The 16382-nt window shown below is 36.0% G+C and overlaps 1 protein-coding gene across 1 annotated transcript in view; it reads left to right on the forward strand.

Annotated features, from left to right (window-relative positions):
• Positions 1-16382, forward strand: part of PIK3C3 (phosphatidylinositol 3-kinase catalytic subunit type 3) — an 81891-nt gene that overhangs the window by 23873 nt on the left and 41636 nt on the right. Inside the window, exons 13-22 of the mRNA XM_086479092.1 lie at positions 451-538; positions 1748-1815; positions 5263-5368; positions 6216-6332; positions 7912-8043; positions 10374-10502; positions 10868-10937; positions 11606-11670; positions 14268-14352; positions 15468-15542. Of these exons, the coding sequence (XP_086335218.1) occupies positions 451-538; positions 1748-1815; positions 5263-5368; positions 6216-6332; positions 7912-8043; positions 10374-10502; positions 10868-10937; positions 11606-11670; positions 14268-14352; positions 15468-15542 (935 nt within the window). The remainder of the gene's footprint in view (positions 1-450; positions 539-1747; positions 1816-5262; positions 5369-6215; positions 6333-7911; positions 8044-10373; positions 10503-10867; positions 10938-11605; positions 11671-14267; positions 14353-15467; positions 15543-16382) is intronic.

Genomic DNA, 16382 nt, shown 5'->3' on the forward strand with positions numbered 1-16382 from the left:
GGGTTTGTCTACGTTGTTATGTGTAATTGCATTCCAGAGACGAGTGCTTGCAGGTGTTGAGTATTAGCAATTTCAGCTTAAGAACGTTTTTAAAAAAGCTTATCCTGAAAATGTGTCCTTGCTAAATTCCTATCTATGTCTGCTTATTTTTTATGGAGGATGAAACAAATGGCTAAGTTTGATTTTAAGTGAATGTCCTTCACAGCCATAAGCCCTATATCTATCCAGGCACAGATTTTTGCTGTTTTCAGGAACTGTGGCTGTCAAACTTGCTGTTCATGTAGTTTGTTCTGAAACACGGTTGAGATACTGCGTTCCAAGATACTTCGCTTCCATTTTTCTGAATTTATTATTCTGTGGAAGTGAAATGCATTGCTGTTTCCATGCATGCCCCCTGCTCCCCGACAAAGAGCTTTGAATCATGCCAGTTACATGCTTTCCTTTCTGTAGTTCTCAGATCATGAGTCCTATTCCACCTGTTTCCTCACCACCTCTTACTTGTAAAACAAAGGAGCTTGCAGACAGTGAAAACCTTGATGTAAGTCATGTGCTTTACCTTGTAATTTTTGATACTTTTTTAGTGAGCTGATACTGCTTTTAGTTTCTGTTTGTGAATATTTGAATCTTTCTACTGTATCTTGCCAAATACTTAAAGTACTCAAAGAATATAAATGTAAACTAAATGCTAAGAAACTAGCAGTAGCTTAACTGAATTGCTTTTTTTTTACAGGCCATCTATTTACATAGTCACATTATCCAAAACTGGGGGACTGGACATTGAATTAATAAAATTAAAGTACTCTCCTTTAAAGGAGAAAATTACTGGAAAGGTTATCACATGCTGACTAGATAATGACACTTGCATGTGTTTGAGGTGTTTTAAAGCAGGTTTTTTAATGAAAAACAGTTATCCAAATGTTTTAATCTCTGCAGTCTGTTCTTCCTGTAGCCATGTTCTTTGGCATGGATGTCATCTTTTTTTGAACCTCAATGAGGCACTGTGTTGATTTACATCTGCCAAGGATTATACTCAGTTTATACCACAAGTAGGAGAGTAATAAGTGTGGGACTGGAGGGAGGGAAAGATAGAAGGTAAAGACAGTTTGAGGGAATCTGATTTTAATCTGATGTGCAGTTAACTGGGCTTTGAACTAAAGATCTGTTCTCTATTACAAATATTCCTTTTTGAGTCTCAGTACTGCACAGAAAATAAGCCTCAATTTGAGTATATCAGTGAAGATACACGGATTTCTTATTAGTTGGAATATTAAACCTTGAAAAAGCAGCTAAGTGCTCTGTATCCTCTACAGATTTTTTTCTTTACGTTAAAATGAACATCTTAAAGAATTGTAGATGTTCTGGATGCAAAACAGGGTAGCAAATCCCTTTCAGGCTTGAAACTTATAGCAAGGGATAATTGCATAGGAGGAGAAGGGCAATATATTGTAAACAGAAACTTTACATTAAAAGGTTTGCAGTTGGTGAACATCATGCACTTTTGACACGTTAGTAAATATGTTACTGTAGTAGCACACCTTTTTTTACTTGTAGTGTTGCTGCTGGATTTGGAATAATACTAAAACTAATGTGATATATGTGTTAGGTTGGGTCGGATTCAGATTTTAGAAGGGAATGTATCTCTCAAAACTCCTTACAGTTATTTGGGTTTTTTATCTTAACTTCATCTCTCTCTCAAGTGCTTAGACTTCTTTATAACTTAATTTTGCTTATCTTAAATCCCTTCCAGCAAGACCTTTGCACTTTCTTGATATCACGAGCATGCAAAAATTCCACATTGGCAAACTACTTGTACTGGTAAGTTAGAAACTATTTATTCATACTGTATCAATGTCTAATTGAAATCAAAGCTATAATGCCCAGACGGATGCACAGCAAAGGACGACCTGTCTTGAGAACTTGAGAATCTCAGTTTCTCTCAGGGTGAAGTAGTAGACTTAAAACACTATGCATTTGAACAGAATAATAAGTAAGAGAAGGGCATTGGTTTTTAAAATGCACAAATATGCTTTACTGTTAGGCAAAGGAAGGTGATTTGTAGGCCATTAAATACAGTGGTCAAAACCAAAAAAGGCCTATATAGTTTCTAAGTTGTCGTTCAAATTGGTTATGGTGATGGGGAGGAGATAAAGTTCATCTTCTGATCTGCTTTTCTGTTTGTATTGTGTTTATAGTTTTTGACAATGTTGGTTAGGATATTGGAAGTTAGGCACTTCAGTATTAATCAAGAGTGTACTTTTTGAAGGTTCATAAAGCACCAATTTTTTTGTGTTAACCTTGTTATTTTTTAGATTCCGTTTGTGGTTATGTTATGAGCACAAATGAAATGTCATTGCTTTCTTAAGGGAGAGCTATGGTTATAAATAGTTCCTCTAGATAGTTGAGGTAAGACTACTTAGATAAGGATCTTGTCTCCCTTCAGTCATTTAGGAATTAAATTAGATGCCTAAACTAATTATCTGCATGCCTTCTGAGTAAGCATTTGCAGATAGGGGTTATCTCATTTGAAGAGTTGAGACGAATAGAGCTGTACTCTGTGAAAGTGTGGTATATGTATTAATGTACATATATACATATACACAACACATGTATTTTAAAATAGAGAGCCCAGATGCCTTTTGTGTGGCTAAATTTAAGTCAAATGTTTCTTTTTTGTGTCTTTTGTAGATCTATTTAATCTAATAATTAAAACTACTAATACACATGATCATGTGATCATGCCATGAGTATTAACAACACATAAATCGTGAGTTGGGAATGGAGTGTGACATGTGATGTAAACCTACCAAACTGTTCTGATAAAATTCTTAACCTGTCCTGAGAGTGATTCCATTTGTAAATGTCTTTTACATTTATTATTGTTTTTATTATTTCCTTGTTTTTTCAGTAGCTTGAATTCAAAATATTTAAATGTATGACTTAACTACAGTTACTTACTGTACATACTTCTGTTGCAGTGGTCAAAGATAGTATTTGGCTTCAGAAAAAAGTGGTGTTAAATTTAAATGATTAAAATAATTGCAGGCTGAACTGACGTCAGTAGAAACCAAATGGTTGACCTAATAAAATATTTTTCATTACAATCAAGTGTTAGTAGGTTAGCTTATTTCTATCATGTTGATAGAAACTGTGCACTTCGATATTGTCAACATTTCTGACATTCATTCTATAGAAAGTTCCAACATCCAGAACTCTGAAGTTTTTTTCTGACTAAAAAAAAAAAAAAATCCACCAAAAAAACCCAGCAAAAAACCACAACAAACCCACCCCAAACCCAGTCAATTTATTTTTTGTTTTCTTTCCAGACATCTCAATTTTTCAGTGACAAAATACAAATGTTGCAGTCACTGTTTGAGCTGATGTAGCCATAAATCCGCTTGGCTGCTGATCAATTACTTCTTTCAACCATCCAGACACAGCATGCACCTAAAATAATCAATGGAAAAAGTACAGTAACCCTTGAAAACCAAACCTCCTGCTGAGTCACTTGTCATTGTAAAGCTATCCTATCCTTACACATTAACAGTGGCTACAGAAGTCAGCGCTGCTTCTTTTTCGGTCTCTTGTTCGGACATATGAGACACCTATCCACGTATGAAGCATTACTCTTACTTTTTGTTCCAAGATAGTTTTGAGAAACTGTCTAGGGCTTTTTGACAAATGAAGATGAAAATGGCATGTTTCAATTCATTACTTCTTATTTTCCTTGAAGTTTTGGTGCATGGACTTTGTAAATACGCACTTATTCGTACGTGCATATTACTGCAATCTAATTTTGTCGTTTTAGTGAGGGAATGATTTAGAACAGTGTGTTGGCAAAGTTCTAGAGGTAATCTTTAGTTACAGTTTTCATTGAGATAATGCTCATGGAATAGGTTATGTGTGCCTTATTTTAATGTGTGTAATAGCACCTCCCCTGTGAGGACAGGCTGAGAGAGTTGGGGCTGTTCAGCCTGGAGGAGAGAAGGCTCTGGGGAGACCTTAGAGCGGCTTTTCGGTACTTAAAGGGGACCTACAGGAGAGGTGGGGAGGGACTCTTGAACAGGGAGGGTAGTGATAGGGTGAGGGGAAACAGTTTCAAACTGAAAGAGGGAAGATTTAGATGAGACATTAGGAAGAAATTCTTGACTGTGAGGGTGGTGAGACACTGGCACAGGCTGCCCAGAGCAGCTGTGGCTGCCCCCTCCCTGGCAGTGCTCAAGGCCAGGCTGGATGGGGCTGGGAGCAACCTGGTCTGGTGGAAGGTGTCCCTGCCCATGGCAGGGGGGTTGGAACTGGGTGGTCTTTAACGTCCCTTCCAGCACAAACCGTTCTATTATTCTGTATATGTTGTGTATTTATAAATAAGTAGTCAAATCTGATCAGCTTCAAATGACAGATGTGTAATCTTGTCCCATAATCATTCAGTTGCAAAGAGATTCTCCACAACTGAATAAGGAAGGGGTAATTCTAGCTGTCAGCATGAAGTACAACTGTATTTGTTGAATGTGTAGAGTCACTTTTGAATCCAAATGCAGTGTTTGAAAATAGACTGACTTGCTGATTTCTTCCGTTTTTTAATAGCAGGGTTATATGTTTTTACTGGGTAGTACTAAGAGATCAACAGAAAGAAAACGCTCTGTACATAGCTGCTTTTTGCTTGTCAGTGCTCTGAACAGAAAAAAGCACAAAAGCATTCGAAATGACTGGTTAACATGTCAAGAGAAAATTTCACTATAACTGTCCCAAATTGTACTGTTTAAATCTTGTACCTGAGTCATAATTTTAGAAATTTAACTTATTTTGGAATGTGGGCTTTGCAGTGCTGCTTCAGGAGCAATACCGTCCTTCCACCATTGCTAAAGGTAAAATAGGGAACAGGTAGGATGAGATTCCTCTTGTTTCTGCAGGTATACTTGAATAGCAAGTTCGCAGCCACTATGTTATGTAGAGAGCAGTAGCGCAGTGGAATGCTGACTCCTCCCACGTGTACTCCTTGCTTGGATTGTTTGTATGCTTTGGACTTCTGACTTATCCTGTTTGTGAGTGAAAGACCTCAGAAACTTTGATAGGCTGTCCTGATCCAAGTGGGAATTTGTGACTGTGCCATTTTGAAGAGTTCACCTGTTGGTTGAGGTGGAGATTTCCTTCAAAGATCGACTTTATTTGTAGCATATTATAGGCCTATAATACAGGGCTACTGTATTTCATTCAAATGGTGCAGCAGGAGAGTATGTCATAACTTGGGTTGCTTTTATGCTGCAGGTATGTGATAGTGGAATGTGAAGACCAAGACACTCAGCAGAGGGACCCAAAGACTCACGAAATGTACTTAAATGTGATGAGAAGATTTAGTCAGGCTTTGCTGAAGGTAATGCTTCTGTGTAAGGAAATATTAGTGTTTTGGGATAGTTATTCTTTAAAAAGGCACTGGTGTGTAGGAGGACAACAGTCTTTTGTCGTATGTATTGAAATGTTAAAAAAGCTTCCACTTTTACTTGAATTTTGAGCTAAATCAAAGAAATTACTGAAAAATAAAAAAGTAGTATTCAGAATTCTTAGCTCTATTTTATTGCTTGTTCCTGTTAGTAACATGCTGGACCTGAAATCCTCTGCCTTGTGTAATCAGTCTGTTTTATTTAACTGTTTCTTTATTTGGAAGCACTTGTACTTGTGGCGCAAATGGGGACGAGAGACCTACCTCTTGAATGAATTCATAAACAGTGTTGTTCTGTGTATCGGCAGCAGGGGATGCTGGAGCAGTGGGGAAAAAAATCAAAAACAACCCTAACTTTTGTGAACTTCAAGCTATGATCTATAGCAGATGTGCAGTCTTCCCTGATTTTCTTGTATCTCACACTTCATATTAATTCTGATTTTAAGGACGTTACTCAGATCTGTCTGTTGTGCTTCATAAGAATATTTCAGTGTGCTTATCCTTACTAACTGGCTTTGGCTGTGTGAATAGGTTTGTCATGCATGACTGTTCACCACTGAAATTGTTGATGCAAATTGAAGTGTTCTAGTGGGTCACCTAATTGATTGCCAGCTACAGTGACTCTGATTGTGTTTTACAGAAAATACCTTTCAAATTGACAGAAAATTGATCGTTATTCACTTACCTCTTAAAAGCCCGAAGGTCTAAGAATAAAAGAATAATTTCTAGATAAAATAATTACAGAACAAAGAACTAATTTTGTTTCTTTTGATTCACTTAGGGTGATAAGTCTGTCAGAGTTATGCGTTCGCTGTTGGCAGCCCAGCAGACATTTGTAGATCGGCTGGTTCATGTAATGAAAGCAGTGCAGCGTGAAAGTGGGAATCGTAAGAAGAAGGTAACTAAAGGATTTGAAAACTTATCTCTGGCTAGAATTTGACAGTAGGAATGTTAGCTTTTCACTAAAACTTCCTATCACTGAGGTTTACAACAGATTTTCTGTAATAATTTTTTATTACTTTAAACAAACTTTGGAGAGGTTTAGGTACGTCGAAGTTCCAAAGTGTTCTGAAAGTTTGTAGATGAAAAACAAGAGGCCCTTGAAAAAACTCGTTGGATATTTTGGGAAAAGGAAGATATGAGAATAACTGATCAGTTGATGATCTAACAGTGAACAAGTTGTGGGAGAGGTGGGAAGGTAGCAGAGATTGTGGTGTGAGAGTTATGCCAGGATAGATAGTGAAATTTGACTAGCAGCAAGGTTTTGTTTGTTCCAAGAGCAGCAAGACTATTCTTTTATAAAGTGTGTGTTTAGCAGAACTTTGCCTTCTATTGCAGCTTGAGGAGAAGGATTTCTATCATAGGTGTGTCTTAAGAAACTTTGTCCTTCTTAGTTAAAATAGTTTCAGTCAACTTGACAGATGAGTATGAGGAGGAAGCAGGAATGCCGGAGGGGTTGCTGTTTGTGTATTTTCCTCTGACACACATCAGTATTTTTAAACAGGGATTTTTCAGTGTAATAATTTTTGTCACTTTCTTTCTTTAAATCTGAGGGGGGTATTTGTGCAGGAAAATTAAAAACACTTGAAGCATAGCATCATTTTTATGAAATGTTGTGAATGTGCTGTGTATCTGTAATAAAGATGTAATCACTAAAAGAGGAGGGGGAGTTCAATTTGTAAGAATGTATTTCCTGGTTGTGCCATGTATTGGTAACGTTCTGTCATACAGTCTTTTATAATTGCCAGGATACTTCTGTAAAACTAAGAAATACATGGCTTTGATTTTTGGATCAAAATCTAGCTATCAGCAATGAACCACTAGAAGTATTCGTAACAGTAGTGGGCTACCTTGCTGTGTCTTTATGCCTGTTATATTCAGCAGGGGAAAAGACTAAACACTTTTATGTGTTTGACCTTTATTATGTAGGACACCAAGTGTATAGTACTCGAAGATTGACAAGTATTGTATTTCTGGTAACTACAGGTGTAGGAACATAGAGCAAGCTCTGAAATCAGATCTATGCAATCTGTTAGCAATTTGGTTCGTTGGTGGTAGGGGACCTCCAGTTTTGTTCAGGGATTTAAAGGATTGGAGCTAAAGACTTGAACCAACTTTCTGAAACAGAACTAACATTTGATACTGGTATGGAAAACATATCCTGCTACTTGTGCAGCCAATTTTAGAAATAAATTTTTGTAAGACTATTATATTTGGCACTTATAAAATTACTTGACTGTACTCAGACTACATGGAGTATTTGCTTCCTTATTCAGATTACTGCAAATAGAGAATTTTTATTTAGCTGGATTTTGAGAGTCAAACCTTGATTCTTTGGAAAAGTAAAGAATTGAGTAAATTGGATGGTTATTAATAACATATCTTTGTTAAAAGACTTTTTAACTGTTCCTATATACCTAGTATGTTTTATGGTGTTTGTGTATTTTTTTAAACAAGTTTTTATTTTATTCTTTTAGAATGAGAGGCTTCAGGCATTGTTAGCAGATAATGAAAAGATGAATTTAGCAGATATGGAACTTATTCCACTTCCGCTGGAACCTCAGGTGAAAATTAAAGGGATAATCCCTGAAAAAGCCACGCTTTTCAAGGTAAATGAGACCTGCATCACTGACGTACAAACAAATCTTATAAGCACTAAGCTTATGAGCATCAGTTGAATGATTTAAAGGGGCTGACATAGTCAAGGCAAGATGTAACTAACTGCAAGATGTACTGTGCTCTTAAAGTGGTTAAACAACTGTATTTTCTTTGTGAAACTTTTTTCCAGCTTAATACACAAACTTTAAAGCAGCTTGTATAAAACTGGTGAAGTTTATGAAGTCCCCAAGCTTAAGGCATGCTTCCTAGTTCAGGTTTCTTTGAACTTCAGTTAGACTGTGTTTAACAGGAATACCACTTATGACCAAAATCATACAAATCAAGTGCTGCATCTCAGGTAGAGGTATGCATCTATGGCGTTGCAAAATAAAAACATTAAACTGTTAGAGACAGGAAAGTGATAAGATGGTCCATTTCATGCTTTTGCAGTGCGCTGACAGGTGGATCCTGTATCCCTGTGGTTGATAAGTCCTTAAACTGATCTGTAGCAGTTGCTTGTGATCCTGTGGCCATCCCTGGATCTCGTTATTAAACAGTCAATACACTGTTGAAAGGGCTGGGGTTATTTTGCTTCCTGTACTGCTTGGAATGTAAGTTATTGCCTGTGTCCAGTGGGGTAGGACCTCTTTGTAAGTTTACTTTGAACTCGTCTAGGTGACTGTGATTTAATTTTAAGATGACCAAAATATGCTTTACAAGTCAGGCCTTGTCCAGGAGGCATTCTCTGCCGGTTAAAAAATGTACGAGCTGCCGTGACAACCAGTGTTAATCTGTCATCTCTACTAGGTCATCTCTACTAAGTCATAAATTTATTATACCCAGTAGATCCAAACTTTGACAGGCTGCTTGTTGACTGGTACGATTTGTGTCTACTTAAAATCAGAGAGGAACATTTTTGCATAGTTTTCTACCGTACTGTCTCTTGGTTTCCCAGCTTCCTCATATACCAGTTAGTCTTTTTGAAGAGTACGCTTCTTCCGTTGCACACACTTGCACCTCAGGTTAGAGGCAACATTGGAAAGATCTTGTCAGGAAAACAAGGTTTTGCAAACTTGAGTTAACTTTCAGCGTGAATATGACTTGAGGGTTGGGGGAAGAATGTTGACATGAAGACTGCTGGAACAGCAACTAAATATTTCCTATCAAGAATAATAGCTCAACTTGATCAGGACAATCTCAAGTCAGGTAGTCTTCTATGTAGTGATCTTCTGCAGTGGTGTTGAAAGTTTAGGACGAAAAATAGGAGATGTAACTTGTTTCAAAATCAGGGATGGTTTCAGTTCTCCTGATTCTGAAATGTTACAGATTTTGGTTTAATCTCTCGTTCTGTACTATGGGATAAAAAACAAAGGGAAGAATGACTAATTTTTGATGCTCTTGGACATCACATGGCAGCTTTTGTCGGACTATTTGGAGAACCATTTTTCCTTTATTTATGGGACTTAATAATTTTGAAACATTCATTGCATGTAAAAATCTAATGTAACTGCTCACATATTAGACTCTGTGTCCTTAATTTTTTTTTTTTTGGTTTGGTTTTGAGGGAGGTGACTTGGTCAGTTGCAATAGATCAAATCATTCATGTAGGTAATAGATCCCCTTCAAACCATTTTATGCAGAGAAATTACGAACAATTAAATTGGCTTTCTCAAACAACAATGTAAAAAGTCATTTTTGCTTTTACTAAATAGATTAAAGAAGCAATTAATTGGTTGAGATGTCTTGCTGCTAGCATTTCTTTGATGTTTATCCTATAATTGTGTCTCTTTTTGATCTAATCAGTTTAAATTTGTTTTGTTGTGACCTTTTGCATAGTGCTTCTATGTTTGTAGGAATTACATGCATACGAACAGAACTTGACTACTTCTGTCCTTTCTTCTGCTACTCTGGGGGGGTGCATAGGGGGGAACGTATCTTTCACACTCCTAGCTGAAAAAGAAGGAAAGCCTTAAGTTGTGGGGTTTTTTAAAAAACGTGCCTAGATCATGCTTTTGGTAACTGGTAATTATATATTCTACCCATTTAGTCCTAGACAGCGAGTAACTGCTTTAAGGAGCTTTGGAATTGCTTCTTTTCTACAAACTTGAGGAACATGAAAAGAGCTATGGTGCTTGCTGCCCTGCAGCTGGTATTCAAATGAAACTATTCTAAACCTTTTTGTAGGCGAATTTGATACTTGAATCCTATGACCTGGTACTTGCTTAATTCACTTATGATCTCCAATGCCATAAACGAAGATTTATGTTTAAGAACTGTAATTTAGCAACATGTTAATATGAACATTGCTAAAACCAACTTAGTAGAATGTTTCCTTTTCCAGAGTGCCTTAATGCCTGCTCAGTTATTCTTCAAGACAGAAGATGGAGGCAAATACCCTGTAATTTTTAAGCATGGTGATGATTTACGTCAAGATCAGCTTATTCTCCAGATTATTTCACTCATGGATAAGGTGAGAGTTGTTGATCCACATCGCTGTCCTTCTGTGTTCTTGGTTTTCCTTATAAAGAGCAAGACTGTTAAAAACTGTTAATGCAGCTTATGGTGTTAATACATTCCAGAGTTCTGAGACCTTAGGTGTGTCTTTTTTTTCCTTTTCTTTATAGGCATGCAATGATCCTGTGTAGATTTTAAAAAAAACAAACAAAAGAAAACCCACAAAACCCCCAAAATAAATTGACGAACAGGCTTTCACTCGTTACTAATTTCAATGGAGAGCAGTGGAGATCAGTATCCAATATGCATTCCTTTTAGAAATAGAAGCTGCCTTTCAATGCATTGATGTTTGCTTTTGTGTTGTTTTTTTCTTTTTTCCAGCTGTTAAGAAAAGAGAATCTGGATTTGAAGCTGACACCATATAAAGTGCTGGCAACTAGTACCAAACATGGTATGCATATTTTATTTCTTATAAATACAGTATTGGGAGGAATCTTCTCCCTCTGCTCATAGACTGTGTTGTGGCACACTGTTTTTGAGAGGTGTTTTGCTTAGTACAGCGTTTTAAAAGAAGCTGAAATGTGTAAGAAAATCTTGTTGCAATGTAAGTCATGGAAGTAAGCAACTTCTATGGCCACAGTATTCAATAGGTGACTCAAGTATCTTCATTTAAAAACAAAAAACTGGTTGTGGATTTTGGAGCGTGTGACAACAAGTAATCTTATCTTTGCTACTAGCTTTCTGTGTGATCTTGGACAAATGACTTAACACTCGTGTTTATAGATCTCTGCATAAAATGGAGAGAAAAAAACAAGACAAAACAAAATCAGACTTGCTATGGTTTTAGATACATTCTGGATAAACGTTTGGAAAGCCATTGATTTACATTCTCTTCTCATGAAAACTTGGAACAACAGATCTTTTGGAAGCTAATTTGCTGTTAATGACAAGTTGTTTGAAAACTACTGAAGGTCGAAAATTGGGACAAAACTTTTTTTTTTGCTGATGAGAAGCAGTTGAATGAAAATGTGTATTAGTGTTGTCCTTTAATAAACCTGCGTTACAGAGTAGCTTGAAAGTTCTATGCATTGGAGATTTTCTTTCTGGTTTCTGTCACAGGCTTCATGCAGTTTATTCAGTCAGTACCAGTTGCAGAAGTTCTTGCTACTGAGGAAAGTATACAGGTATGTGATGGGGAATTTTTAAGTTGTCTTCTGATCAAACAGGATAAATTGCAGGCTTAGTTTTCATACAAAAGTCTTTAGTCTCTCAACTGATTTTTGTATCTGTTGTTAGAAGGGAAATTACCCCTTACATAAGGGTATTTACAGGTATTTTAAAAAATTATACTTAAATCACCGCATGAGCAGCTCATGTCCTAAAAGTAGTACCATTTAAAAAATTAAAATGTAATTTAGTTGTGATACTGAAATTCTGGGCTTGCTGTCATGGTGAATGGAAGATGCATGACACTTTTCTGTACTGTTTTGTTTTGAAGTATTTCTGTCATTCCTTCCAACAGCTTTGGCTTGATACCTTGCAAAGTATGTTTTAATGATTTTTTTGATGGAACTACTAAATAGTTTGTTCATACAATGTCTGAAGCCTGTTTCCCTGCCATAGTGGATGTAATGGAATTGAGTAAGGATGCATAGTTGAATAGTGGCACACAAAATTCATGCTAGTTTCAAGCACAGCACACAAGCTGGGTAGCAGAGCTCAGATGGTTGAGATAAATATCGTTAGATAAAAACATACCAAATTGCCATGTGACATATGTACCTAATAAGTTTTTTAATGAAAACACAGCATGTTTTTGTTGGCTTCAGTTTGTCACAATACCTTTTTTCCCCCTTTTTGTAGTTGATCACTGAAGTTTGCATTTGTTCATAGCTCAGTTACTGGGAGCTTATCATTTGTCATTATTATTTGCTTAAGAAATAAGCATATCAGATGCTTGTCATTAATCAGACAATGACCAGCATCAAGTTGCATAAGTTTTTTTTGAGCTTTCCATTCTGTAAAGATTGTGATAGGGTACTTCTACATGTTCAGTAATCATACAGTTTTATAAAGTGTTTTCTTAGCAATCCTTTGTAATCTTGGAAATGTACTATTCATATCCTAGTCCATTATATGTTTTGTAAAATAATGCACTTAGAAATGCTTGTGAAATTGTCATTTTGCAATTACTTATAATAACATATTCCAATCTGAAATAGATGCCCCACTGCTTTAATTGCTGTGCAGACATGAGGAGCAATTCTTCCTGTGAATAACATATATCTAAATAGACAAGATGCCATAAGAATGTGATCTAAGGTTACTTCACAGATCAATGGCAAAATACATTATAGAGCCCAAATTTCCTGTGCCGAAGCACGATAAAATAGCTTGGCATTGTAGGGCAAGGAAATAAAAACTTAATGAACGTTTTTAGGTGTTGTAAACGTTTGGTTTATTCTGTTTGCAAATGTTCATTTTGGATATCACAGTTGTTTTAGTAAAAATGGATACTATATATAAATTCTAAAAAATGTTTCACTTCTGGAAAGATTACTGCCTGGTAATGCAGAACTGCAGGAAAGAAAAGGTGTTTTGATATTTGAGTGTTACTTACCTTCTACCAACAAACTTGAAATGACAGTTCATATTTTGGAGGTATTTCTGTTCCACACTCTGCAATTTAGCATTTGGATGATCCGAAGTCTTGTGTTGGGTGGTTGTTTTTTGGTTTAGTTTTGAGTGGCAATTTGTTTGGGTGTGTTTTTCAGTTTACGTACAGCATGTAAAATTCTGGAACAGTGGAAGTAGATTTCTATTACCTTGTTAACCAGTTAAAATTTTTCTTCCATATTTCACTTAGGGATTTCATTTAATAGAATCTTTCCACTCTATCAGCTTTTTTAACATCTCAGAAGGGCTTGTTTCTCTGTAAGCAATGGTAATTAAAGCTTTCTTCAGGCCTTGAAACTGATATGTGTTACAACATGACTGCTTTTCAAGCAAAGCTTTCTTGAATAGCCTGAAGGTACCTTTCTTCGGTACCATCTCCTTTTTTAAGATTCCCTTCATTTTTTCATTATGATTTTAGTCATTTATACGTCATCCAGATGCATACAAAGCTCCCTTTACAGTGCTTGCTTGGATTTATGTTTGCTTACTGGAAGAACTTTATGCTTAGGCTTGGATTTAATTTAGTTACCTTTTGTTTTGGTCAAGAAAAAAAAGTTTTTTTCTGAGTGGTGGGGGATGGACTGTTTTAGCCCTGTCCACATTTCACAGGAAATGTGAAGTTTCCCTTTGATGACTTAGATTTTCCTTTTAAATGCAGTAGCAGTTGGTTTTATTGAGGAATATGGAGACATACAATGATGATACAACCTTGTGAGAGTGTGTATCCCAAATGTAGTTACTAATGGACTATTAGCCCTGTTTTAGTTTTTTTGTTGTTCTGGCCTAAACAGTTTCCTGTGGAAGTATTTGCACTCGTAGTTATTCATTAGTGACTTTTCAATGCATTGTTAATTTTATGAAGCTGTATTAAAACACGCTCCTTTTCAATTTGAACTTCGGATCTGATTCTGTTGATGATTAAGACAGAAAATAAATAAAACAATATTAAATTAGATCTTAACTAGAATTTTTAGGAGTGGTTGTTAGTTTAACAGATTGTAATAATAGCCGTTTGTCTTGATTTAAATATTCTTTTCTACCAGTTCTAAAGATCCTGTTTCAGATCATGTGGAATAACAAAATCTGTTGATAACTTCCCTTCCAGAATTTCTTCAGAAAACACGCACCTAGTGAGACTGGCCCTCATGGAATAAGTGCAGAGGTGATGGACACATACGTTAAGAGCTGTGGTGAGTTACAGTCTTTCAGTTGGTAACTTCATATCTGAAGTATATAGGGGAGGGTAGGTGAGGTACTAAGACGTGTCAGTTAAGGTAACTGCAGATAGGGCACTATGCAAGTACTTGCTGTAGGAATCCCTATAAACAGAGTAGTTTTGGGCCTGGTATGTCATACACAATTCCTCTTCTCAGCCCTCTTTTTGTTCTACTTAAAGGTGACTAGAAGTTAAATTCTTTCTGCTTTCTAACAATAATCTTACCTCTGCCGTCTCCACATCACAAGTTAGATCTTTGTAATTCAGGGAGATATAAAACAGTTGTGTAATAAGTCATCTGTATTTGAGGTAGATAATCTCAATTTGTTTCTAAAACGTCAGGGCTTTTTGAGGGGTGAGGCTGCCTTCAACTTCTTACTCCATATGGATGGCAAGAAAAAGTGGTAGGGTAGTTCCTGTTCAGTAAACTGAGGGCAATGTTAAACGGTCTCAGTTGCTGTCCATTAAATTAAAAACAGTTTCATTCTACAAAAATAAAAATAAAATAATAATTCGGTTGTTGCTCTACAGTATCATCTTCTTTCCCCTTCTCTTTCTGGTGGTGCGGTCTTTATAACTGCTTTAAACTGTTCTGGTTAGTGGGTGAAGGTGACAGTTAAAACCTTTCACTGTTTATCACTGCGTGGCTGGCTGCCCAGCTTCTGAATGCTGCTGACATACACATTCGTGTCTAATCCTTGTTTACAGTTGCCTTTAAATATCTTCACTTCAAAATATGTACATTTATTTTGCTCTAAATGACTCTTCATCTTCCTTCGAAGTATCTTAATCCCAATAATGAATGAATTTAGGCTTTTAGAGTTAAGTGTATAATTGTATAGTAAGAAATTAAAATCTCAGCAGTACTGAGTAAAACTTCAGAGTTTTAATTTACTGCTTCAAATGTTCTTCATAGTGTGGATAATCTTGATTATTATTTACCAGCACCACCCCTGCCCCCTGTCTGTACTGTATTTATTACTAGTGAAAAAGAACTAAGATACTGTCATATGCTGTTGTTAATTGTGTGGAACCTGTTGAGCTGCAGGAAAGGTACTTATATTGATGTTTACAATTTACTTATTACAGCTGGTTATTGTGTAATTACTTACATCCTTGGAGTTGGAGATAGACATCTGGATAATCTTCTGCTAACAAAAACAGGTAATTCTTTTTAGCAGTACAATTTCATAACAGCAGTTGTTTAATTTCTAATGTGTTGGTACTGTTTTGCTCCGTTTTCCTTGTGAGTATAACCCACTGAGTATTGTAGGTTAGAATATTTTTTCAATGTAAAGTTATATTGCCTTATCTAAGGCAGTATTTGATCCAGTGAATCAAAGTTTAGGTTTAAACTGTTAGTAATGTGGAGTTGCAGTTGTAGAATAAGAAAGCAAGTAGATTGATTGCACTCTAAACAGCTTAGTAGTCAAGTTATGATATAATGTGTATCCGATATGTGGTTTTGATGTCAGTTTAAGAGCCATTTATACATCTGTAGGTAATGGAAGTCTAACATCACCTCAACACAGACTTGTTTTTAAACACTGGGGGTTTTTTATGGTTTTCACTTGTCTTATTTTACAGTCCTGTGTTCTTCTGTCACATTTTTTACATTGAAAGCTGGACCTGTAAGTTGTTTTTTGTTAAACACAAGAATTTTCCTGGATGGTGTTACCTTTTTTGAAAGTAATATGGACATAGTATATGGTAAAATTTGACTACCTTTACCTAAAACCAAGTATTTCACTGTTACCTTAAACTTGGCTAAAATCATAATTATGGTGGTTTTTTTCAGAACTCTTAGTGCAAAGCTGAATAAAAGATGTATTCATCAAAGTGATTGCAGTCCCAAGTACCTTAAACATTCTTTAGCAAACCATTTAATTTTTCATTAAATTGTTACATTCCTCTTTAGTAGCTTTTTCTAATGTGCTATCAGAAAGCAAACTCAGGATCTCCTAATTGGATGCCAATTGTATTTTAGCAGTTGTCAAAGAATTC

Source organism: Leptosomus discolor, chromosome Z, assembly GCF_034619465.1.
Source record: "Leptosomus discolor isolate bLepDis1 chromosome Z, bLepDis1.hap2, whole genome shotgun sequence".
Lineage (NCBI taxonomy): Eukaryota > Metazoa > Chordata > Aves > Leptosomiformes > Leptosomidae > Leptosomus > Leptosomus discolor.